Consider the following 25,550-nt stretch of genomic DNA (forward strand, 5'->3'; position numbering starts at 1 on the left):
TCATCACAGAAAGAGCTGCTATCAATATTTTTGTACAATTAGGTCCTTTCCCCTTTTAAAAAAATTTCTTTGGAATACATAACTAGTAATGGTAATACTGGATCAGAAGGTTTGCACACTTTTATAGCTCTTTGGGGTTGTTCCAAATTGCCCTACAAAATAAGCCATTTCACATTTCATCTCATTTAATCCTCATAACAACTTATTATCCAAGTTTTACAGATGAAAATTTTGAGACAGAGACTAACTTCTTTCGGATCACAGGACTAGTAAAATATTGGAGGTGGGGATTCAAATGAAAGTCTTCCTGAGTCCAGCACTCTATTTACCGTGCCACTTAGGTATCTCAAAAAAACCCATGCAATGTTCTTTATTTTATTTTATTTTTTAAGGAGAAAAGCGGCAGCCAACCTTCAATCTAGGATCAGTTTTGTTCTTTCAAAGTATTAGCTTTGAGACTTTTTTTTTCTTCTACCAAGTGATTCTCAGCCCCAGATTCCAAACTCTTTAGAACAAAAAGCAAGGAGGTCCCAGCTAGCTAATGCCCTTTAGGCCTCATTCTTTTCTCTCAGTGAATCTTTCTGATAAGGGTATCAATAATCTCTATTTAGTTTAGGGTGACTGCCTTAAAATATACTGACTAGGGATCTGTTATTTGCCTGATAGTTACCAAATAGCCTAGGGATTAGAAGAACTCCAGGTGTGAGTATTCCAAGTTTCTTTAATTAAGTATGGGGGGGGGGGAGTTAAAAAAAAAGTAGCTATCTAACCCCAGGGGGCAAGGCATTGGCTCTACTCCACCCTACTACACAGCAACTTTCCTAGATCCTACATAAGGCAGATGCACTTGTCCTATTCCTAGAAACTTTGTCCCATGCCCTTGTTAAGTAGGAATTCAAGGTGGAGGTGACACCAGAAATTGGTGGAGATCTGGAAAGACTAGTAGAAGGTGGCATTTGAACTGAACTTTGAAAGAAGCAAGGAATTGTCAGAGAAGGAAGAGGTAAGGAAGGTGGGCATTCAAGAAAAAAGGGAGAACTTATGTAAAGGCAAGATGAGGACCCTGGAGATGGAATGACCTTTGTCAGGAAAAAGGCCAGTAAATGTGAAGAGGGAAATTGATATACCTTGGAATGGGGAACCAAGGACAGAAATAAAGGCATCTGTTGGTCACAAATCATAGAGGAAGAAAGTTTACAATTTGCATATTCTTAAGAAGTGAATGTTTGTAATAGTCTTAGGGATTTAGGCTGGTATTTGAAAGACTTCCTCATTGGGTCAAGGAAACACTGAATTCTAGTGTCAGAAATTGTTACTACTTATTTTTTTTAATTTTAATTTTTTTAAACCTTTACCTTCTGTCTTAGAATCAATACTGTGTATTGGTTCCAAAGCAGAAGAGTGGTAAGGACTAGGCAATGGAGGTTAAGTGACTTGCTCAGGGTCACACTGCTAGGAAGTATCTGAGGTCAGATTTGAACTTAGGACCTCCCATCTTTAGGCCTGACTCTCAATCTACTGAGCCACCCAGCTGCCCACTACTACTTATTTTAAAGATCAGCATAAACAGTTATTTGTGATCTATTAGGACCCTAGACTAGAAGACCTCTTTGAGGTATCCAGAGCAATGCAAACTTCTTAAATTTGACCATTTTCTTCATTTAAGAAACAAGATTTCTCTTCATAATCAAATGAACCTTAGTAGATTACTTTTATTCCAGAACTGTTGCTAATCTGAAAGAAATTAAGATGGTTATATTCATTGTTTTTGCTGCATTTTAGATGTGTAGAAGAGTCGAAAATATTGAAGCAGGCATAATTTAAGCTATTTCTTTCATTAAGAGGACAACATATGTTGAACAGAAGTAGAAGCATCTGATTATTGTACTCATGATAGGGCTATCTACATTAAAATTTAACTTTTATCTTTTGGCAGTCATGTGTAATTGCTTTGTTTTTTTAAAAAAAATTCTTTTAGATTGCCCAATCACTCCAGAGCCTCAATCCTCCACAGATCTTCAAAAGCTGATGCCATTGATTTGCCTTGTGGCTTTCTCTGTTAGCTAACAGAGGAGAAAGACTCAGCTACTGACTTCTCTTAAAACAAGCAGAATAATGGAATCAATACTGGGTTTAGAAGCAGAAGACACTGTGAAAAAAGATACTCTTAAGAAGTATAAAATACTATGTGGGGTAAGTAGTGCCAACGTTTTCAGATTTATGTTAATTCTTTGACATAATGAAGAATTGCACATATATGATTTGTTATGGCTAATAGCATATTTGTTCACATCATTTGAACATTTAAAAATATTTATGCTTTTTACTTACTCATTTCTCATTCATTTTCTAGATTGAATCCTACCTCATTACCAAATTTTCCAAGCCCCCTTCTCCCCCCCCCCAAAAAAAATTAAGCATAATATTAGGCTGGTACAATAGTATCACAGTATCTGTATTCAAATCTCTCCTGATTCTTTCTACCTATGTAACCATGGGTGAATCTGTTAACTTCTCTAGGATTCAGTGTTTTTATCTGTAAAATGAAGGGAGTTGGACTGGGTAGTCTCTGAGGTCCCTCCTAGATGCAGACTTATGATCTAATACAGTAGTTTCATCATACAGGGCATATAATATTCCATAGAAGTAGTTCCCTAACTCTCTGCAGGCAGGGAGATGCTATATTTTGTTGTTTCTCTCTTCTCCAGGCTGGTGATCACTTTTTTACTTTCTTTTGGACTTGCGTTACATTTCTCTGCTTTTATTCATCTTTTATTTTTTAAATGCCTCAGTATTACTCTTTGCAACAACTGTGAAATGTATGTTAGTTCTTTAGTAACATTTGACAAACAGGTTTCAAGGAAGTGAGTTAGGATTAGATTCCAATGTAACTCTAGACAGGTTCCAAAAAACTCAAGAGTCTGTTTCTTTAACCTAGTTGCATTGACATAGAATATATATGAGCCACCCCTCAAATATCAGGGATGTTTTAAAGAATAAACCAAAAAGAACTACAGATTTATTTTATAATCAACAAAGAGCTCATAAATTCTTCCTTTAGAGTCCAGAAAATAAGTAATGATGCAAAGTCTTAGTGACTCATTCATTGGATATTTGGGAGAGTGCTTTAAAAGTCTGCTCTGTGTTAGACTTGTAAGGATATATCCCCCTCTTAGAAGTAAACACTCCTTCCAGCCTTTTTGCAGAATCTATGGCAAGACACATAAGGCTCCATTTGAAATTATTTTTATATCTAAGACAACTATGTAGGAAACATTTAAATCTAATTAAATTTTAGATCTAATTAAAATTATATCAGAAAGGACAGCTACCTAGCACAGTGGACAGAGCCAGGCCTAGAGATGGGAGGTCCTGGGGTCAAATCTGACCTCAGACACTTCCTATCTGTGTGACCCTGGGTAAGTCACTTAACATCACTTGCCACAGCCCTTGCTCTTCTGTTTTAGAGCTGTTACTAAGACAGAAAGTAAATGTTAAAAAAAAAAATTAGATTCTCCAGATTCCCTACTGGTGGGCAATCCCTTTTTTGAGCTCACTTTTTTGAAACATGAAGCTTCTGTTATATTTTCCTGGCTGTGCCCTACTCTTTCTCCTTGTTTCCTTAGGGGAGTAAAACGTTGCTGTCAGCTTATGCAGTCTTTTAGGGCTTGTTCCCAAACTCTCCTTTAGTTCACCTGAAAGTCTGGCAGCAGCCAAGGAAGACAGCTGGTGGGCAAGCATACCCAAATATTTCTTTCTCAAAGGAGATGAAAAACAATATCATTTTCTTTTGCTAAACAACCTCTCCTGCAATTGTTAAAATTTACTAAATGCAGTTCTTTACTCTCTTATCCACAAAAGGCATAACCCCAATTCGACAAGGCTCTCAATTTTTTAATCCATTTATTATTTTCCTCTTAACCAGCTTCTTAAATGTGTAAGCCTCAAATGATGGAAAGTTTTAGACTCTTATTCAGCTCACGGTCTGAATATTATTCTTATTTTATGTTCTATTTTAATGTCTATTAAAAGCTAGTATGTTTTATAAAAGTAGTATGTTCTATTTTGGAGTAGCTAGGTGGCAGAGTAGAGAGACAGAATTGGAGTCAGAAAAACTCCAGTTTTTTTGTCAAGAAAACCCCAAAGGAGTCAGGAAGAGTCTGACATGACTGAAAAATGACTAAACAACAACAAATGTTCTAATTTAATATTTCCCTGAGTATACTCAGTTATTACTTTTCAGTGTAGTTCCCTCCTGGGTTGAGAAATAAACGTAGAGTGTTGTTAGAGTACCTCAGAAATATGGCACAAATTCCCATGAGTGTTTTCTCTCATGGAAAAGCTGACCCATCTTATGGTCAGCCTCTCTATCAAGGGTCTGGCATCATGGAGTTCTGGTTGAGCATACCCATTTGAAATACATACTTAGTGTAGAGAATTTGAATTTTATGGATGTGCCAGCAGTTTAGATGGGATCATAGGAGGTGGAAGGAACCTTAGACTCTGAGCTTTTCATTTTATAGATAAGAAATGAGATACAAAAAAATTAAATGACTTGCCCAGGATCACACAGCTATTAAGTATCTGAGGCAAGGTTGGAATGCAGGTATTCCTTACTTGACATCTGTTTTCAAGAAGTAAGTAAAGTAACCTGAGTGGGTCAATGAGGCAATTTGGGTATGAGGAAGGATAAAGAGGATATTAGGTGATTATAAGGTGATTGGAGGAGGAATGAAGGTAAGGGACGGTATATAGGGGAAAGGGCAGCTCAAACAGGTTTATTCCCAGAGGCTTGAGACAGAGAATACAGGGAGGAAAACTAGGGCCAGTAAGAAATGTTTAGGTTTTGGCTGGAGGGTTTCTCTTGTTAGTTTCTAAAGTCTCTTGAGGGAGGAGTCCAGGGGGCCCCTCCCTGCTGGTCAAACTGATGGCTGGAAGAAGTCTTGGGTAGGTACTTCCTGCCAAGATGGATGCCCCCAGTTCTCTCAAGAAATAAAAGAAAATGATTCCTTCCCTCTTTAGCCCTTGCCTCAATTTTTAATACAATGCTTCACCAGAGGCTTGAATAGGTAACAAGGGGATTTATTAATACCAGGGTCAGTCAAAAGGGGAGAAGGGTTTAGGATTTTCTGATTGCTGCTAGGGAGAGGAGTGATGGTGGGGGATGGGTCACAGGAGAGGTTTGGATTGAGAGAGTCCGGCTCTCCCAGTTGGGAGATTCAACTGCCATTTAGTAAAGTCCTTATTGAATCACTAAAGCTAGGGGTAACTTATTTGAGGATACTCTACTTGTCTATAGAAACTAAAACCCACAATGTTCAATCACCAAGCCCTCCCTTCCACCCAGGGCCCACAGGAAATTGAGGGGAAGGGAAGGGAATGTAGATGGAGAGATTGGGGAGAGGTCCAGAGAAATGAGACAGGTTTAAATTTCCCCAAGACAAATAAGCACAGGTCAAGGCCTAAGCAATTAGGCCAAAGCCAAACTGAAAAGCCTCAGCTAATAGGCTAAGCCAAAGCAAAGCCTCCAGCTACAGTGAAAGCCAGAAGGCCAAAGTCTCGTCAGTTGGAACTTCACCTCTATTTATAGCTTTAAGTTCTAACTGACTTTCTGAAGATTCTAAGACTTCTAACTGACTTTTTGTGACCATTAGAAATTACAGAAGCAAAAAGTTTCTTTTAGCTACTTTGCATTACAAATCTAATGCTCTTATCTATTATATCCTACTGCCTCCTTATTATAGAAAACATATTCTATTTAAAGCACTTTGATCATACAATTAGATCACAGTTTTATAGTTAGAAGGGACCTCAGAGGTCATTTAACCCAAACTCCTCATTTTATAAATCAGGAAACTGTGATTTAGAGAGATTAAAAAATTTGTCTAAGGTCATATCAGGTAGTAAATGATAGTTTGGATATGGACTCAGGTCTTTAGATTTGAATCCAACATAATTTTCAGAATATCACATTTTTTTTCTTGTTAAACTTGATACACTTAAATTACTTCCTCTTTTTTCCTCCCTCCTCCTCCTTTTCATTGTCATCTTCTACTCAATTTTGTAATGGTTCCAAGAAAACCTAGTTTATTCTAGGGGGCCTCCAATTTGCAGAGAACCAATTAGAATATACATGAGGGAGCAGAATGGGATAAATCTCCTTTCCTTTTCAGATTGCCCACTTCTTGAGTTTAGATTATAGACTTTATTTTTTAAAGTTTCCTTTTTTATCATGACAAACACAAATATTTCAATAAACAGAACAGAAGATTATAAATGAAACTGTCAGCTTCTATTATAAACTTCTTTTTGTTGGCTGGTTGTTATCCTTCATGTGTGAAGCAGACCAAAATGGTTTGCTTCATTGGTGTTATCTTTGACTTATGCAAAACTTGGATTTAAGTGAGACAGGATTGCACAAATTTGTATGCCTCACTTTCTCTTCCAGTCATTGAAGTCCAATGGCAATGCAAAAGTCAAAAAATCACTGATGACTGGATGGGGGTAGATGACCTTGACATGTTCCATGGCTAGCTAAGCTCTAAGTGTTCCGTAGTACCTGCTCATGCCACCTTTGTGGCTTTTGGAGCAAATTGTTTTCATCCACCCTTTCCACTAGGCTGAAGTCTTCACGTGCTTGGGGTAGACACCCCTTTGAGGCCTGTGGGGTGCCCTCAACTTGGCTTAGCCTTTCTGTTGAGTCGATTTGCTGAAGTGTGGCTGCTGAGCATGCTACAACGGAAATGCTTACCTTTTTTGGTACATATTAAACTTAATCTATAGTAATAAAACTGTCCTGTTTTTCTGTGTCCTCTTCTGAACTTCCTTCTGCCCTCTTTTGTGTGTTTCTTTTTAAAGTTTTATCATTGATTTTTTCAGTTTCTAATCTCTCATTACTCATCAATTCCCCCAGTCATACACATCCCTTATAACCAGTAAATGTAGTCAGATGACAAAGCAGCATTAGATTATATAATTTTGAACTGAAAGAAGTATTAGAGATCATTAATGATAATCATGTCATTTTGCAAATGAAGAAACTGAGAACCATAGAAGTTAACTGACTTGTCCAAGATTCATTCATTCAATATTTATTGTGTCTACTGTCTGCCATTCAACTGTTTACAACAGAACAGAGACTCAGAATCAGTTTTCTTAGAACCCGAGGCCAGAGTTCTTTCTGTTAATGCTACACTGCTTCGAATTAGCTGATCTTTTCCTGGAAGAACTTATAGGCCAAATTGAGCCTATATTCATAGAGTTCTTAGTTCTTAGAAACCTTATTATTGAATTAAACAATACTGCATAGTTTCTTTGTCCTTTGTTATTTAACTTCCTTGACAGACATCAGGTGTGTCTGACGTAGTATTTTTAAAGTGCTTTTTATTTCATAGTTGAGAGACAGAATGAATAGAGGGTAGGCTTTACTCTTCCTGAATAGCTTTGAGTTTAAGACCTTCCTAGGGCATGGGCAAGTTAGTGCTCTTAGTGTTCTAAACTTTCTGGGCAGTTTTCTTTTCTTTCTTTTTTTATTTTTTAAGACCTTTATCTTCTATCTTAGAATCATTATTGTGTATTAGTTCTAAGGCAGAAGAGACTTCTTCTGGATACAGTGGTTCGATCCGTGTACTACACCATCCTTGGCTGACTCTAGGGATGATCCACTGTGGAGATTCTTAGGCCCTTCTATTGAGACTCTCTCCTTCCCCTACCAGAAGGATATATAATGGTACCCTGTCTAAGGGTTGAACCATGACCTCTAACACACATGTATCTGGCTGCCCAGTCTGATGAGCAGCAAGCACTAACACATTAACAGAGCTCAGAATACTGTATTTTATCAAAGGGTTTTCAACAAAGAAAACATTGCTATGCAATTAATTGAATGTAGAAAGGAAATTAAATATATAATGCTTTTTAATAATGATAGTAGAAGGAGTTCTTCAAGCTCTAGTGAAAGGAAAGCATAAATATACTTGGAAAATATGAAGCACTTTATAAGTGCTATAAAAATGAATTATTTTTATGATTGATGAGTGGGTTGTTCAGGGCAGTTTCTTGATCAAATGGATAGCCTTCCAGGGTAGGTCAGTCATTGATTGGTCTCTTGCAATAATTCATTCTGAGTCACTGAAACCAAGGGACATATCAAGGAGTATGTCCATATTCTGCACAGGAAAGTATAATAAAAATTTCTCAACAAAAACTCATCTCCCTATAAACTCATCAAGTTGATCATGTCCTGTGATCAAACCTTTGTAGTCTATACCTGTCATTTAAATATCATTTTAAAAACATAACAACTAAAGTAGAAAAATATACCAAATAGTCTGGCTTAAGAATGCAAGAAAGTGATTGTGTTTAAGTGGTTCAATGTCATTACATGATACAGATTGCTTATTTATATTTCATATTATAAATCTGAGGCAGTTTCACTTTCAAATGACAAACTTTTCTAACATAGAAAAGATCCAATTATTTCTAGGATCCAAGTGGAGATTCCCAGGAAACTCCATTTATCAAAGCAGATTGTAACCTATTTATGAATTAATAGGTTTGTCCAAAGGAGTTTCCTGAATTACATTAGTTAGTTGAGTGACTTGCCTGGATCACCCAAGCTAATAAGTGTTTGAAGAAGAATTTGAACCTAGGTCTTCTTGACCCCAAGATCAGTGCTTTCTTCATTATGCCTCTATCACATAAAATACTTTTGTTCTCAAGTGTGTCTTAAATAATGGTATTGTGTTTTCCTTCCAGTTACATGTAGTTTATTTGTAAGTTTTTAAGAGTTCATTTTCTTACTTTTTTGTGTCAAGCTTCAAAATAAAGAGTCTCTGAATAAACCTTTGTGATCACCATGTTTTGTTTCAGGAAGTAATTTCCTCTTCTTTTAACAATGGACAATAGAAACAGGTTCTTCCTGTTCAAGTAACTGGCAAATTTGTATTATCCTATACTTAGGCTTTATGTTAAAAGAAATCACCTAATTCCTCTCATTCCCTTAATTATTGGATTTACTGGATAAGGCAGAGTACAGAGGAAAAGAAAAAAAAACTCTTTATGCTCTGACCAGGTCCTCATGATGAAGTTAAGTCCAGGAAAAGAGAGAGCTTTGTCAGCTGCTTTGATGGATGAGCTCATGTTTACAAGATTCTAAATTAGCTAGAATAGTTCATTTGAATATGAGCAATAAACCAGATGTGTTGATAAATTATTTGTTGGCCAAATTGCCCTTTGATATCTTGATTTCCCTGCCCTTTCATGACCAAATGTGAGTCAGCTGCTCTTTAGAAGAGCAGTGTTTTCTTGTTAATTGACTGATAAATAACATCTTCCAGAAAACAGAATAAGATAGTAGAAGGTCAAAGGGGAAAAATTGTTATTCTATTTTTATACCAAGGTTTTCTTAAAAAAAAATCTTTACCTTCTATATTCAAATCAATACTGTGTATTGGTTTCAAGGTGGCAAGGAGGTTAAGTGACTTGACCAGGGTCACACAGTTAGGAAGTTTCTGTGACTGGATTTGAACCCAGGATCTCCTATCTCTAGACCTGACTCTCAATCCATTGAGCCAAATATCTGTCCCTAAAGGGTTATCTTAATACCAGCTTATTTTAAATAAAGTCATTTATGTTGGATCAAACTTATAACTAATGAGTTAGGGTTGCTGCTGATGCTAAAAGTGTACATTTAATTCTCCAACAATGAACTTTCCTTATGTTTTCAATATTAAATGTATTGGGGCAGCCAGGTGGCTCAGTGACAGATAGAAAGTCAAGCCTAGAGACAGGAGGTCCTGGGTCCCAACTGGCCTCGAACACTGCCTTGCTGTGTGACCCTGGGCAAATCACTTAACCCCAGTTGTCTAGCCCTGACAACTTTTTTGCCTTGGAACTGATACTTAGTATTGATTCAAAAACAGAAGATAAGGGTTTTAAAAAAATGACAACACGTATTAAGTACCTACTATGTAAAGGGTCCTATGTCTATAATTATTATAAGCAACACAACCATAACTTCTTTTCCTTTTGTTGTTGTAGTGAGTTACAACTTGAGTTTGTTTATTTAAAGCATTTATTCATTGCATAAAGAAGCTATTTCTTCACAGATAGGTTCACAAATTTTGAGTTGGAAGGGATTTCAGAGGTCATCTAGACCAATCTACTCCCCTCATTTGATAGATAAGGAAACCAAGACCCAAAGATGTTAAATGAAAGATTTGGGAATCTCTGACTCTGTTTCCCATTATGTCACACCACTTCCACTTATATGAAGAAGATACGAGTAAATAAAATGCATATGTGATGACTTGTGAATTAATCAGATGATTATATCTTGAGTTAATTCACTAGTATGTTTTAGATATTCAGTAAAACACACTGATTTGAGTATCACAATGCCCAGCATCTGCAAAATTGAAATCTTTGATTCTATTCCTTTTTATTTTTTGCTATTTAAAAAAATTTAGAATATTTTTCCATGGTTACATGATTCATGATTTGTCCCCCTCTCTTCTTTCCTCCCCCTTCCCAGTGCTGACAAGCAATTCCACTGGGTTAGATTATATTCCTTTTTTAAAAATTTGCTTTATCTTTTTGTGACAGGTTCTTTTTGTTTTGTTGGTGGTGATGACGCTTGGGCTAGGCCTGGGACTTGGATTAAGGCGACAAGAAAACAGAGGTATGGTCTGAAGTCTTCAGGAATCTCTTTTGTATGTGTTTCCATGATCCACAGGCAGTTGAGGAATCCCACACAGTAATAATGTTTTCTAAAAATTAAAAATTTTCATGGAGTATTCTTTTTTTTTTAAACCCTTAACTTCTGTGTATTGGCTGTTTTGGTGGAAGAGTGGTTAGGATGGGCAATGGGGGTCAAGTGACTTGCCAAGGGTCACACAGCTGGGAAGTGTCTGAGGCCGGATTTGAACCTAGAACCTCCCGTCTCTAGGCCTGACTCTCAATTCACTAAGCTGCCTAGCTGCCCTCATGGAGTATTCTAAAAAGAAAGAATGATTCAAAAGATTCTATTTTATTCTGTTACAAAACTATTTTGGACTCAGCTAGTCTGCTGCCTTTGAGAGATAATGCTTCATAGCCAAACATTTTAATATCAAATTACAGTTTTCAAAGGAAGATTGTAAATTCTCTTCCCTTTGATAAGAGCTCTATCCTTAAGGTTAAAACAATGAACTACTTGGCCAATTTAATGACTTTCCTCCTTCATCCTCTTCATTTTGTCTTTGTTGTGTGGACAGAAAATTAAATGCAAAAATGTGCAAAGTAAAGATAAAGCAATTTGTGAGAACTAGAAAATGGGTTTGTCAGTTTAAACTTTCTCTAGGAGGTGACATTTGAGTTAAGTTTGAAGGTAGTTAGGGATTTTATAAGGTAGAGGTGAGATAAAAGTGTATTCCAGGTATGAGGGACAACCCACATCAGTGCAGAGAGATGGGAAATGAATTATAATGCATGTGGAACAATTAACTGGCCAGTGGGAAGGAATGTAGACTGTGTAAAGCTATGTCTTTTTTTTTATTAATCTAGAATTGTAAATTGGAACCAGACTGTGAGAGACTTTATTTTTTTTTTAATTTTTATTTTGAATATTTTCCCCTAGTTACATATTTCATGTTCTTTCCCTCTTCCACAAACCCCCGTAACTCTCCTTAGCCAATGCACAATTCCACTGGGTTTTACATGTATCATTGATCAAGACCTAATTCCATATTATTGATAGTTGGACTAGAGTTATTGTTTAGTGTCTACATCCCCATTAATATCCCCAACAGCCCATGTGTTCAAACAGTTGTTTTTCTTCTGTGTTTCTCCTCCCACAGTTCTTCTTCTGAATGTGGCTAGTTTTCTTTCTCATAAGTCCCTCAGCCTTGCTCTGGATCCTTTCATTGCTGCTAGTACAGAAGTCCATTATATTTGATTGTACCATAGTGTATCAGTCTCTGTGTACAATGTTCTCCTGGATCTGTTCCTTTCACTCTGCATCAATTCCTGGAGGTCATTCCAGTTCACATGGAATTCCTCCAGTTCTTTATTCCTTTAAACACAATAGTATTCCATCACCAACAGATACCACAATTTGTTCAGCCATTTCCCAATTGAAGGACATTCTTTCATTTTCCAATTTTTTGCCATCACAAAGAGCATGGCTCATCAGCATTTTTATATAATTCTAATACGTCACAACAGGAAGAGTTAGAAAGAAAATTTCATTTAAAATCACCCTAGACAATATAAAATACTTAGGAATCTATCTGCCAAGGCAAACATAGGAACTATACGAACACAACTACAACACTCTTTCCACCCAATGAAAACTAGATCTAAATAATTAGAAAAACATTGATTGCTCATGGGTATGATGACCATCCTACCCAAATTAATTTACCATCTTTAGTACTATCAAACTACCAAAAAACTTTTTTACTGAATTAAAAAAAAACTATAACAAAGTTCATTTGGAAGAACAAAAGACCAAGAATATCAAGGGAAATAATGAAAAAAATATGAAGGAAGGTGGCCTAGCAGTACCAGATCTTAAACTGTACTACAAAGCAGCAGTCATCAAAACAATATGGTACTGGTGAAAAGACAGAAGGAGGATCAGTGGAACAGACTACGGGTAAGTGACCTCAGCAAGATAGTTTTTGATAAACCCCAAAAACCCAGCTTTTGGGACAAAAGCCCGCTATTTGATAAAAACTGCTGGGAAAATTGGAAAACAATATGGGAGAGATTGGGTTTAGATCAACATCTCACACCCTACACCAAGATAAACTCAGAATGGGTGAATGACTTGAATATAAAGAAGGAAATTATAGGTAAATTGGGTGAGCACAGAATTGTATACTTGTCAGATCTATGAGAAGGGAAAGATTTTAAAACCAAGCAAGAGTTAGAAAAAATTACAAAATGTAAAATAAATAATTTTGACTACATTAAACTAAAAAGTTTTTGTGCAGACAAAACCAGATGCTGCTAAAATTAGAAGAGAAACAACAAATTGGGGAAAAAATCTTTATAACAAAAAACTCAGATAAAGTTGTAATTACTCAAATATACAAGGAGCTAAATCAATTGTACAAAAAAATCAAGCCATCCCCCAATCGATAAATGAGCAAGGGACATGAATAGGCATTTCTCAGATAAAGAAATCAAAACTATCAACAAGCATATGAGAAATTGTTCTAAATCTCTAATAATTAGAGAAATGCAAATCAAAATGACTCTGAGGTATCACCTCACACCTACCAGATAGGCTAAAATGACAACAAGGGAGAGCAATGAATGTTGGAGAGGATGTGACAAAATTGGGACATTAATGCATTGCTGGTGGAGTTGTGAACTAATCCAACCATTCTGGCTGGCAATTTGGAACTATGCTCAAAAGGCTTTAAAAGACTATCTGCCAAGGGGCAGCTGAGTAGCTCAGTGGATTGAGAGTCAGCCCTAGAGATGGGAGGTCCTAGGTTCAAAGCCTGCCTCAGGTACTTCCCAGCTGTGTGACCCTGGGCAAGTCACTTGACCCCCATTGCCCACCCTTACCACTCTTCCACCTATGAACCAATACACAGAAGTTAAGGGTTAAAAAAAAAGACTATCTACCTTTTGATCCAGCCATAGCACGGCTTGGATTATACCCCAAAGAGAAAATAAGGAAAAAGACTTGTACAAAAATATTTATAGCCGTGCCCTTTGTGTTGGCAAAAAATTGGAAAATGAGAGAATGTGAAAGACTTTTAAATGTCAAGCAAAGACATTTTATATCCTAGAGGCAAGAAGGAGTCACTGGAGTTTTCTTGAACACAGTAGTCTTTAAACCTATGGTTTAGGAAAAAAAAAATTTTTTTTTGAAACTGTGTTAAGGACAGAAAGGAGAGAAGAGAAGATGGAGTCAAGAAGGTCAGCTAGTAATCTATTATAATAGTTCTGAGGAGAGGCTATGAATTAGGGGGCTGGCTATATGATTGGAGAGAAGGGGATAATTTGGAGCTTTATTATGGAATAGAATCAAGATTTCGAATCATAGATGTAGATCTGCAAGGGATCTTAGAGGCCGTCTATGTCAATCTTCTATTTTTACAGATGAGGAAAATGAGTCATTTAGGTAATATATGACCATATAGGTCCATATAGGTAAAAAATTTTAGTTTAGATTTGTGCTTATGTCCTATGGACCCAGAGTCAATTTTCTTTTTAATGTATTACCAGGATTTCCTTTGCAATTGACTGTATATGCTGGGTGAAGGTAATGAATCACAGGATGATGATTCTGGGCCTGAGTGACCAGAATGGTGGTGCCCTCAAAAGAAAAAAGGAATTTCAGTTTTGAACATGTGTTTGATATACCTTTGGATTATCTGGGCAGCAAGGAGGCACAGTAGATAGAATATGGGGCCTGGAGTCAGGAAGACTCATCTTCCTGTGTTCAAATTTGACAGTTAATCAGATACTTACTAGTTGTGTTGACTCTGAGTAAGTCACTTAACCTTGTATGCTTCTTTACTCATCTATGAAATGAGCTGGATAAAAGGAAATGGCAAGATACCCACTCTAGTAGATTTGTCAAGAAACCTTCAAATGGGATCATGAAGAGTTAGATATGATTGAACAACAAAAATGGATTATTTAGTCTTAAATGTCTAATGGGAAATTGATGAAATTATCTAGGATCTTAGGAGAGAGATTAGGGTAGGATATGACTTTAACATACTTCCTCAAACTCTAAGTGCTCATTTCCTCATTTTACTCATTTCCCACGGTCTATTCTTTCACCTCACCTCAGACACACATAGAGATGTATAGGTAGCTCTTGTCTTGGCTGTCACCCACAAGTGTTCCCCTTTTGTGTTCATGAACTCCTAAATTTATTTAATCATAATCTTTTATGATTCCATCTTTTTCTCTGACTTACACCTCTGGCCCTGTTCTATAGTTTCACTATGTCCAATCCCTCCCATCCTCAGTTCTTTCTTAGGCCATTACCCCTGCACTAGATATTCTCTTCTTCTTTACTCCATAGTGAACCAGGTCTGACTGGCCCCACTATCTCAGGGCCAGGCTATTACATTCTTTGACTCTTTCCTTCTCATCCCACCCCAAAGGTTCTCTGGTACTCTGAGGACTTTGAAAAATTTCCTTTCTTTGCCACTGGCTTGAACCCCCACTGATTGTGTCTCTCCACTTTTAGGAGCTCAATGACTGACACCCAAGTTCCATTTAAATTCTTATCATGGGATTAGCCTTTACAAAAGAATATTTACTTTGAAGATACAGCAAGAATAAATGAACAAATACTTATTCCCAGCACTTAGAGCAGTGATTCCCAAACTTTTTTGGCCTACTACCCCCTTTCCAGAAAAAAATATTACTTAGAGCTCTTGGAAATTAATTTTTTAAAAATTTTAATAGCAATTAATAGGAAAGATAAATGTACCTGTGGCCATCACCACCCCCCTGGATTGCTGCAGCACCCACTAGGGGGCGGTGGCACCCACTTTGGAAATCACTGACTTAGATTATAACATAGACTTGAAAAGATTATGATCAAAGAAATTTTGGAGTTCATGAACACAAAAGGGGAACACTTGTGGGTGACAACCAAGACAAGAGCTACCTACATATCTCTATGTGTGGCTGAGGTGAGGTGAAAGAATAGACCGTGGGAAATGAGTAAAATGAAGAAGTGAGCATTTAAAGTTTGAGGAAGTATGTTAAAGTCTCTGTCTCTCTCTCTCTCTCTCTCTGTCTTTGACTCTCTCTTTCTCAAGTGTTACCTTCTGTCTTAGAATTCATTTAAGTATCAATTCCAACACAGAAGAGCAATAAGAACTAAACAACTGGGGTTATTGAGTTGTTCAGGGTCACACAGCTAGAAAATGTCTAAGGAAAGATTTGAATCAGTTCCTCCTGACTCCAGCCCTCATACTCTATCTACTGAATTATCTAGCTATTCCCTTTTCATTCTTCTCCAACCTCTCATATCTTGCCCTTTCCCATATTCACAGCTGAGAACTTTATTTTTTTTAATTTAAATTTTCATTTCCAAATTCTTTCTACCTACTTCTCCATCCATTGAGAACTTGTCTTCTATTTCACTGAAAAAATGGGACTAATTAATGAGTACTTCTTTTTTCTTCTCCACATATCAGCATTTATATATACCTTTGCTTTCTATTTCTCCCTTCACCTATATGACACACAGAGAGGTAGCTCTTCACCTTGCCAAGGTAAACCCCTCTACATGCATGAGTGATTCCATTCTATCCTCTCTTCTTCAGAGAACTCTCTCAGCCATCCCCACTCTCTTACTACTCTTCAGTCTCTCCCTGTCTTTTTCTATAAGTTTGCCTGACAGGTAGGTAGCACAATGGATAGAACACCAGGCCTAGATTCTGGAGGATATGACTTGAAATCTGGCCTTAGACATGCCCTAGCTGTGTGACCTTAGGCAGGCCACTTAACCCTGTTTGTCTAGCTCTTGATGTTTTTCTGTCTTAGAATTGATACTTATATAGAAGATAAGAGTTTAAGATTTTTTTTCTGTGAAAAGGAAGAGGAATATGGAATGATTAAATGAAGGTTTTTTTTAATGATTGGGAGATTTGGGTATATTCATAAACAGAGGAGAAGAAATCCCTGGGTGAGGAGAGATTAAAAATTCATGAGAGTAAAGGAATGATTAAAAGGGAAAGTATTTGAAGAAGACAAGGAGGGATGGAATCAAGGGCATAAACAGAACAAATGACATTATAAGAAAAAGGTCCATTTTATACTCTGAGACTATAGCAAAAGAGGAGGGAATAAGGGATGAGGTAGAGATAATTTGAAGTGTAGATAATGAAAGAGAACTCATGATAGGTGGCTTCGGTTTTTTAGTGAAGTATGTAGCAAAGTCCTCTGGTGAAAGAGAAGTGGTAGGTGGGGTTGTAAGTGACTTGAAGCAATAAAATAAAATTTGGAATAGATACCATAGGGTATGGGATAGTCGGTTAGGACACAGTAAAAAGATTGGCATATAGCAAATGAGGCCCAGTAAAAATTACATACCATAAATTTTTAGTGGTTTCAGTCAACTCATTTGTTTAATCTCTTCTTCCACCAATATTTAGTTGCTTGTTATCTTTGCATCTTAAAATGCATTGACATTATCTTCTCTTTATTTCCTTCAGTTTCTGGCAGAGATGACTTTTCTTCTTACCAAAGCCTACATGTGCCTTTGATTCCAAGCCTTCCTGTCATCTTCAGACTGCATTCTAAATCATCTCTCCTCTCTTTAAGATCTTCAACCTTTTCCTTTCAATTGTGTCCTTCCCTACTCCCTTAATACTCAGGTCTCTTCCATATAAAACAAAAGTCACTAGACCCTGCCATTCCCTCAAGTCTATTCCTCCCTTTCTCAGTCATACGCCCTGGAATTTATAAATAGGTATACATATATTGAAAATACATTGCTTAACATTTTTTTAGTGATGGGACTTGCAAATTGAAAAATGTTGGAGACAACTAATTTAATTTATGATAAGCAAAATAAGTGAATGGACTATAGAACTCGTCTATTAGTATTAGTTTCTTCTCTTAAACTAATAATGGACAATGAGCCAAACTAGACATGAGAAAGAGAGTAGATTAGACTGCATTTGTGAAATATTGCAGTGGTTTTGATAAACCCAGGTTTCTCTCTTTTGAACATCAAAATTCTTCCAGTAATATGAGATGGTTTCAAATCATGGAAGAAGATGATCTTTGGAGAATTAAAATTGTTTAAACAATTTAATTTTTTAAATTAAAAAAATAAAAAAAATTGTTAAAAAATTTAAAATTAAAACAGTTGACTCAAAGGGCAGAGGAGTGTATGCTAGATAGACGTAGGCTGCAGTATATTGCTGATAATAGATTTAGTAGTCAAGAGAATTTTAGAGGTCATTTAGTTTAACCTCATACAGACCTGAAAAAATAAAGTAACTTCTCTGCAGGTAGTAAATGTCATAGGTGGAAGGTAGGAGAACAGAAATTCAAATCCTGACCCTTGAGCTCCTGCATCACTGTATTCTACTTGAGAGTCGTCAGCACAGATTCTCAGAAAGAATCTTGAGAAAAGAGGCAATTGAGAATAAGACCTTCAATGCAAACTACCTGGGAGCAGAATAAGGAGCAATTAAAGAGATAAAAAGATATTACTTGAAGTTAGTAGGAGAACCAATAATGTAAAAATGTCATTGAAGCCAATGGCAGAAAGAATTTCATGGAGTGGTTAATTATGTCATTTGATTTCATTCATATAGGGATCTCCCAGATGAAGAAACTACCTCAACTAATGCAGCCTGGCATTTTATCAATAACTTGCATTTTGTATATCAATATCAATATATACAAAATTGTATTTGCATATCAATAATTTATAAGGGAGAAAGAATGGTTCCAACAAGCCTCCATCAATCTGAAATCTCATCAGATTGTATTCTCTTCACCCCCTCTACAATGGGGTGGAAAATTAATATTAAATTATAATCATTTTTATAATTATCAATTATCAACAAAAATATCAACAATCAATACAATTATCAATAATAATCAAATTTATAATCAAGAATTGTCTTGAGCATCAAGATGCTAAATTGCTTGCCCATAGTCATGTTGCCATAATGTGTCAGAGGTAAAATTTGAACCCAGCTCTTCCTGGCTTCTAGGCTAGGTCTTCATCCACTATGCCATGCTGTCTCTCCCAAAGGGGGGGGAAATGGAACATAAATAGTTTAGGGATCCATAGAAATAAAGCTGCTGACCTTATGGAATGATCTTGAATTGAATGAAATGCTAAATTTCAGTTAGATGTTAGTGAAAATAAAGATGTATTTTTCCTCCTCATCTAAGTTCACAGACTTACTGAATCTATCAGTCCATGAACCTCAGGTTAAGAATCTCTAGATTAGATGATTTCAAGATATCTTCCAACCCTCAATCTTTTCAACTCAAAACACTTCCTACATTTCTTGTATACTTAGGTAGTTTTCTAACTTGAATTATATTTTATTTGTGTATTTAGCTTAGCTTACCTACTAGATTATAAGAGTACAAAGTCTATGTCATATTCGATATGACATAGTACCATTGCAATATAGTTAGCCGTTAGCAAATGTTTATTGATTAGCAGTAGACAGAGCAGGTTGATAAGGAGCACCACTCAGAAATGGAATAAAGCTGTTTGAATAAGAACTCTGGACCAAGTTTGAACCTTATAGGGTGAGAATCAGAAATAATTATAAATAGCAGAAATAGAGAAATTTTGCCCAGAATATAGTGGGGTTCATAAAATACATTTGCATATTCAACCATATCTACACTTACTAGTGGTAGTAGTAGGGACACTGGCAGATGTGTGGATAAGGGATTTGGATGATATTTATTGTGTAGGTTAGTTCATTTGGTTTTGTTTTAAAATATGGCTGTTAAATTGTGAAATGCCAAAAGAATGACATTTCTCCAGCTTTCTCTGCCTAGTTTTTTTTCTCTATTAGATAATTTTTCTTTTTCTAAGATGAAGCAGTTTTATAAATCTGTCTTTTTTGAATATCTAGTGCAGATGTGTTTACACATAACATTGACATAATGGCTAGTTGCATGGCAGATGGCCTGTTACAACATCATGGGAGTAATAAAAGCTTTATTCCTAAGGTCAATTTCATCTTCCTGTTGACTTGCTGCTAGATTACTTAACTGGAATTTTTCCAGTTTCAATGTTATGAATAGAAATAATGGAAAAAATGTTGGTGATAGTCTGGCCTTGTTTGACACTTATTTTTACTATAAAGCATTTAGACATGCATCTCTTTTCTGGTAGAAATATGATGGTTCAGACATTATGACACAGGTTTGGAAACACTTCAGGTCAAGTAATTTCCTCCTAGTATAACTATACTCATTGAAAGACCAGCATCCTACAGATCATCTTTAAGGTATCGATTTGGAAACATGATGTTTTGCACAATTCCATAGCAATAACATTGCAAAGAAACACAGGCTGTGAGTAATTCTAAATGACCTTGAGTAAAACGCTTCACTTTTTGGATATTACTTTTTTATACTTGGGTCTTTTCAAACCCTTACCTTTCATCTTAGAATTGATATTATGCATTAATTTTAAGGGATAGGTAATGGGGGTTAAGTGATTTGCCCAGGATCACACAAATAGGAAGTGTCTGAGAATAGATTTCAACGAGATCTCCCATCTCTAGGCCTGGCTCCCAATCCACTAAGCCACCCAGATACCTCCAAAATTGGATAACCTTTTCAGAAGTCAGGATCTCTTGGGCAGTCTGATGAAGCCTATAGACCCATCTTAGAATGTTTTTAAATAATTGAAGGAAATGCTAAATTTCAGTTAGATGTTAGTGAAAATAAAGATGTATTTTTCCTCCTCATCCAAGTTCACAGACTTACTGAATCTATCAGCCCATGAACCTCAGATTAAGAAACTCTAGATTAGATGATTTCAAGATATTATCCAACCCTCAATCTTTTCAACTCAAAACACTTCTTACATTTCTTGTATACTTAGGTAGTTTTCTAATTTGAATTATATTTTATTTGTGTATATAGCTTAGCTTACCTACTAGATTATAAGAGTGCAAAGTGTGTGTCATATTCAGTATGACATAGTACCATTGCAATATAGTAAGCCTTTAGTAAATGCTTATTGCATAAATAATTGAAATCTCATTTGAACATCTGTGTTTCCTCTTATGAGCTGCAATTCTTTGGCTCACAGTTGCTGTCACTCTTAAGTATTAAAAGGCCTGCATTTGCATTTAAAGTCAGTTTTGCCAAACTAGTTTTAGCATTTGCTGAGAATCCAAATATTTTCTCATGGCAACCCAAAAGTAAATCTTCAGAGATTATTCATGTGTTAACTTCAATATATTTGTCTGGATTCTGGCATTTTGTACTCTCAAGAATGCGAAAGCTTTATTGAACAGGGTCCAGTTCTTATGACATTAATTAATTGTCTGGCTAACTCAAAATATTTAAAAAATATTTTGTTTAATTTTGTAAAAAAGTTGGTATCCTTTGTTTCTACTTCGCATTTATTTCCAAATCTGTCTCTCCATTGGTTAAATACCTTCCGTGGCTGTCATCTATTAAAGTCTTGGTATATATAATTGTAAGATGCCAATATTTGTCATATTATGAGTCATTTTTATGACAACTATGGGTTAGACAACAATAGTAGTTCAGAGGACAGCTGGGTGGCTCAGTAGATTGAGAGTCAGGCTTAGAGACAAGAGATCTTGGGTTCAAATTTGGCCTCAGAAATTCCTTACTGCATGACCCTGGGCAAATTGTTTAACCTCTATTGCCTATTCCTACATAACTCTTCTGCCTTGGAATTAATATACTGTATGATTCTAAGATGGAAAGTAAGGGTTTAAAAAATAGTATAGTTCAGTGGCTTGAGAAATGATTTTGTGGATGGATAAAAAAATCATTAACAGTTTGATGTCATCCTAGAAGTATGATTTTAATGGAGTGTCACAGGGATCTTTCCTTGGCTATTAAAAAAATATATATATATATGATTTCCAATTATTAAGGCTTTGTTTTTCTCCTTCCTGTGACTTACTGAAAAGGAAGGAAGGAAGGAAGAAAAGAAGAAAGGAAAGAGAAAAAAGTAAAGGAAAGATGGGAGAGGGTTAGAGGGAAGAAGAAAAAAGAAGAAGGGAGGGGAAGAGGGAAGAAAAAAGGAAAGAAGAAATGAAGGTAAGAGAAAAGAAAGGAGGGAGGGAAGGAAGAAAATGTGGAAGGAAGGAAATAACAAAGGAAGGAAAGAAGGAAGGAGAAAAAGAAGGAAAGAAGTGAAAGAAAAAAGAAAGGAAAGAAAGAAGAACGGAGGAAAGGAAGAAAGGAAGTAAAAAGGAAAGGAGGGAAAGGATGTACTAGGGAAGAAAGGAAGAAAAAAGGAAAGAAAGAAGGAGAGAAAGGATGTCCTGGAGAAGGAAGGAAGGAGATTTCTAGGTTTTGTCACCAAAAGAAAAGCTACTATAAATATTTTTGTACATATGGGACCATTTTCTCTTTCTCCAAACTGTTCAAAGATGAGATCAACAGTGTAGAACTAGATCAAATTGTATGTGCTGTTTAGTAACTTTTTATGTATAATTCCAAATTACTTTCCAGAATGGCTGGATCAGCTTACAGCTGCACCAATCACACATCACTGTCTGTTTTATCTCAGCCCCTTCAACATTTTCCATTTTCCATTTTTGTCATCTTTCTTACTCCAGTGGACAGAAACTCAGGGTTGTTTTAATTTGCATTTCTCTAATTATTAGTAATTTAGAACACTTTAAAAAATATGGCTACAGATAGTCTAAATTTCTTCCTTTGAGAACTTCCTATTTATATCCTTAGATCATTTATCAATTGGGGAATTACTTTTATTCTTACAATTTGAATTAAGACTTTATCTTGAAAATGAAATCTCTTAACAGAGAAACTTGATATGAAGATTTTTCCCACTTGTTTCCTTCCTTAGACTTATTGAATTTGTTTGTGCAAAATGTTTTGCATTTTATGTAATAAAATTATCTATTTTATCTTCTGTGACTCTTTTTGTCTCTTGCTTGGTCATAAACTTGTCTTCTGTCCTTAGATCTTAGCAATTTAGATTGTAGATATTTTGGATTATTCTCCTCTTCTGGATTACTGACTTGGGCATCCCTGACATTTCTCCCAACTTCATTCCACTTTCCCCAGGAGTCATACTAAATTAAAGTATCTTCTTGTAGCTCATACTTTTTCCTTTACATGGGATGCCAAGGTTAATTCTTCCTTCCAGGATGGGATTTGGTTGAAGCCCTTTTCTTAGGTGAGGGAAAGAAAGGAGAGGCCTTTTTTCAAAATCCAAGGCTATGCCCATCTTTTGATAGAAAAGTCATAGTTTATTCCTTTTCCCGGGGGGGGGGACGGGTAGGGAGAGGGTACTTTTTAAGCATCTCACTACTTTAAAGTCCTTTTCTTCCTTAACCAGATGAGGTTCCTATTACCTTCCTCCTACTTTCCCCTAAATAAAAGGGGGCAACTGGTTCTGAGACTTTTCTTGTGACAAAATGTGTCACTTTTCCTTTTTGTTCTTCAGGGAATCTGGATTTCAGAATCCTAATGTTATTAGAAGTTATAGGATTCTTCAAACATATCTGTCTTTCAGGATTATTATGAGGCTGAAATGCATTAATGTATGTAGAGTGCTTTGCAATCCTGAAAGCATTATGTAAACGTCAGTTATTGTTACTGTTATTATTATATCTTGAGGAATTTCAACCTATGTAAGCTGACTATTCTCAAAATTTCTAGTCAAGTCAAAGAGGGATTATTAAGTACCTATTATGTGCTGGGCTAGGGGTGCAAAAAAAAAAAAGACCTTGTTTTTGAGGAACTCATAATTCAATGGGAGAGACAATGAAATCTATCTAGAATAAGTTGTAGATAATCTTAAAGAGAAGGTGGTAAAGGTAGATCCAGAAAAGCTTCTTACAGAAAGCGGGATTTTTGCTGGAATTTGAAGGGAGAACATTACAGGAATAGGGGACAGAGCAATTATATTGAAGTGAGCGATAGCTTTTGTTTGATGCTCCACTTCTATTCTCTTAGATTATAAAATAATACTAAGGTGCTTCCTTGATCTTACAGAGTTATTGTGAAGAATGCTCTTTGCAAATGTTAAAACACTATAAATGTGCATTGTTATTATGGTTGCTGTTACACTTGCTCCTTTTTATTGCCACTGCTACTATGCTAAATAGGCCATTATTGATGTCTACCTGCACTAACTCAATAGCCTTCACCTTTAGTCTCTCAATCCATTTCTCATAATACTGCCAAACTAACCTTAATTATTTCAAGATCTGATCATCTCACTAGCTTGCTAAATTAAATCTTTTTTTTTTTTAAATCTGACTTTTTTTTTTTTGTCTAGACTTGTGATTTTATTGGTGCAGAGAGCATTCCAGAAGAGAAAAATCCCCCTTTCAATTTGATTAGTAATGTTTGTGCAGCTTGGAGCTTTGGAAAGTTGCCAGGACACTGAAAGGTTAAGTGATTTGTTCATAATCACACGTATCAGAGGAAGTACTTGAACTGGACTTCAAGGCCAATCATCTATCCACTATCTCATACTAGCTTTCTCTTAAGATCAATCTGTCACCAATCTAATTTTTTTGCACTGATCTTTAGCAGTAGAAAAGAATAGTAACTGATCAGTCCCATATTTCCTTTTGGTAGTAATGATGTTCATATGGGGAGAATGGATCTATGCTTTCAATGAAATAGATGTAGCTGAGAAGTTCCTCTGTTACTCTTTCTATTCTTCCCAAATCTATGTGGCCATATTTTTATTTTTATTTGGTAGCTCCCTGGGTTGTGTGAACTGGCAAAACCTGAAGTATACTTGCAAACTTAATAATTGAATATTGGCAAATGCATTGATTATTTTTCCTCTGATGCCAACACCATGAAGTGAAGGACTTGGTATCCTTTACTGCCACTGTGTCTGTCTTCTCTGACATCAGTGTCATGGAACTTTATAGGTCCTCTGTTGCTTGTTTGGGAATAAAGTAGAACTTTGAAAGTCCATCCTAAATGAATGGGTGGGAAACATGGCTTAGAAATACTAAGGATGGAGCAGACCAGAACCTCTATCAAGGCTAAGCTATAGTCTTTCCCTAGAAAGTCATCCACGTGGCCAAGAAGGAAGTAACACTACTATAAAGCTTAAATAAAAGATCAGACTAGGAATGTCAGCCAATTAAATATTCAAAATCCTGTAGAAGCAATTCTAGGGACCGAGCAAATAGCCAAATTCCATTTTGCTTGATCAAAGGACTTTAGAAGTCAGTTGCTTTTCAATTCTAAGTTACTCATGCTTGTCTGATGAGTCTCTCCTGGCATTATCTGTGACAAAATCAGGAAAAAGATGAACCTTTCCCCATTGAATAAAAATTACCATGGGAGGTATGCTTATAGTATGTGAATACCCCTGAAACTACAGAAACAGAACTGTATTTCCTTTTGTCTGTTCTTGCTGTTCCCTTTTCCATGACGATGCTCATTCTGCAATCTATAATGGAAGGTCAGTGGGAAGATACAAGTTTTTTTTCCCTGAGATAGCTTTTCTGGACCAGAATTATTTTATTAAATCAAATGTGAACAGAAGTTAGGAGGAGATTCAAGTTGGTTCAAACAGTAGGTTTGTTTTCACTTATTAAGTCAAGGATACCTCATGCTATAAGAAGACAGGCAAAGAAAAGAACTTGTAACTCTCTTTGCCCCTACACTATGTTACTCTCTTTTTTCTTTTTACAGGGAGTTGTAGAAATAAATGCTTTGTGGAGTCCTACAGGGGACTGGAGGGCTGCCAGTGTGATATTGGCTGTATAGAACGGAAGAACTGCTGCTGGGATTTTGAAGAAACTTGTGAGAAATCAAGTATGTATTCTAACAATGCATGAATTAGCCTATCACTATTACTTATTTTATGGAAC

General features: G+C 36.1%; 1 protein-coding gene across 1 annotated transcript in view; it reads left to right on the top strand.

Moving 5' to 3' along the window:
- Positions 1–2,115: 2,115 nt before the first annotated feature.
- The window catches only part of ENPP3 (ectonucleotide pyrophosphatase/phosphodiesterase 3), a 123,338-nt gene continuing 99,903 nt past the window's right edge, over positions 2,116–25,550 (top strand). Inside the window, exons 1-3 of the mRNA XM_044674524.1 lie at positions 2,116–2,193; positions 10,606–10,681; positions 25,372–25,494. Coding sequence (XP_044530459.1) covers positions 2,116–2,193; positions 10,606–10,681; positions 25,372–25,494 — 277 coding nt within the window. The remainder of the gene's footprint in view (positions 2,194–10,605; positions 10,682–25,371; positions 25,495–25,550) is intronic.

Source organism: Gracilinanus agilis, chromosome 4 (genome assembly GCF_016433145.1).
Source record: "Gracilinanus agilis isolate LMUSP501 chromosome 4, AgileGrace, whole genome shotgun sequence".
NCBI classification, from domain to species: domain Eukaryota; kingdom Metazoa; phylum Chordata; class Mammalia; order Didelphimorphia; family Didelphidae; genus Gracilinanus; species Gracilinanus agilis.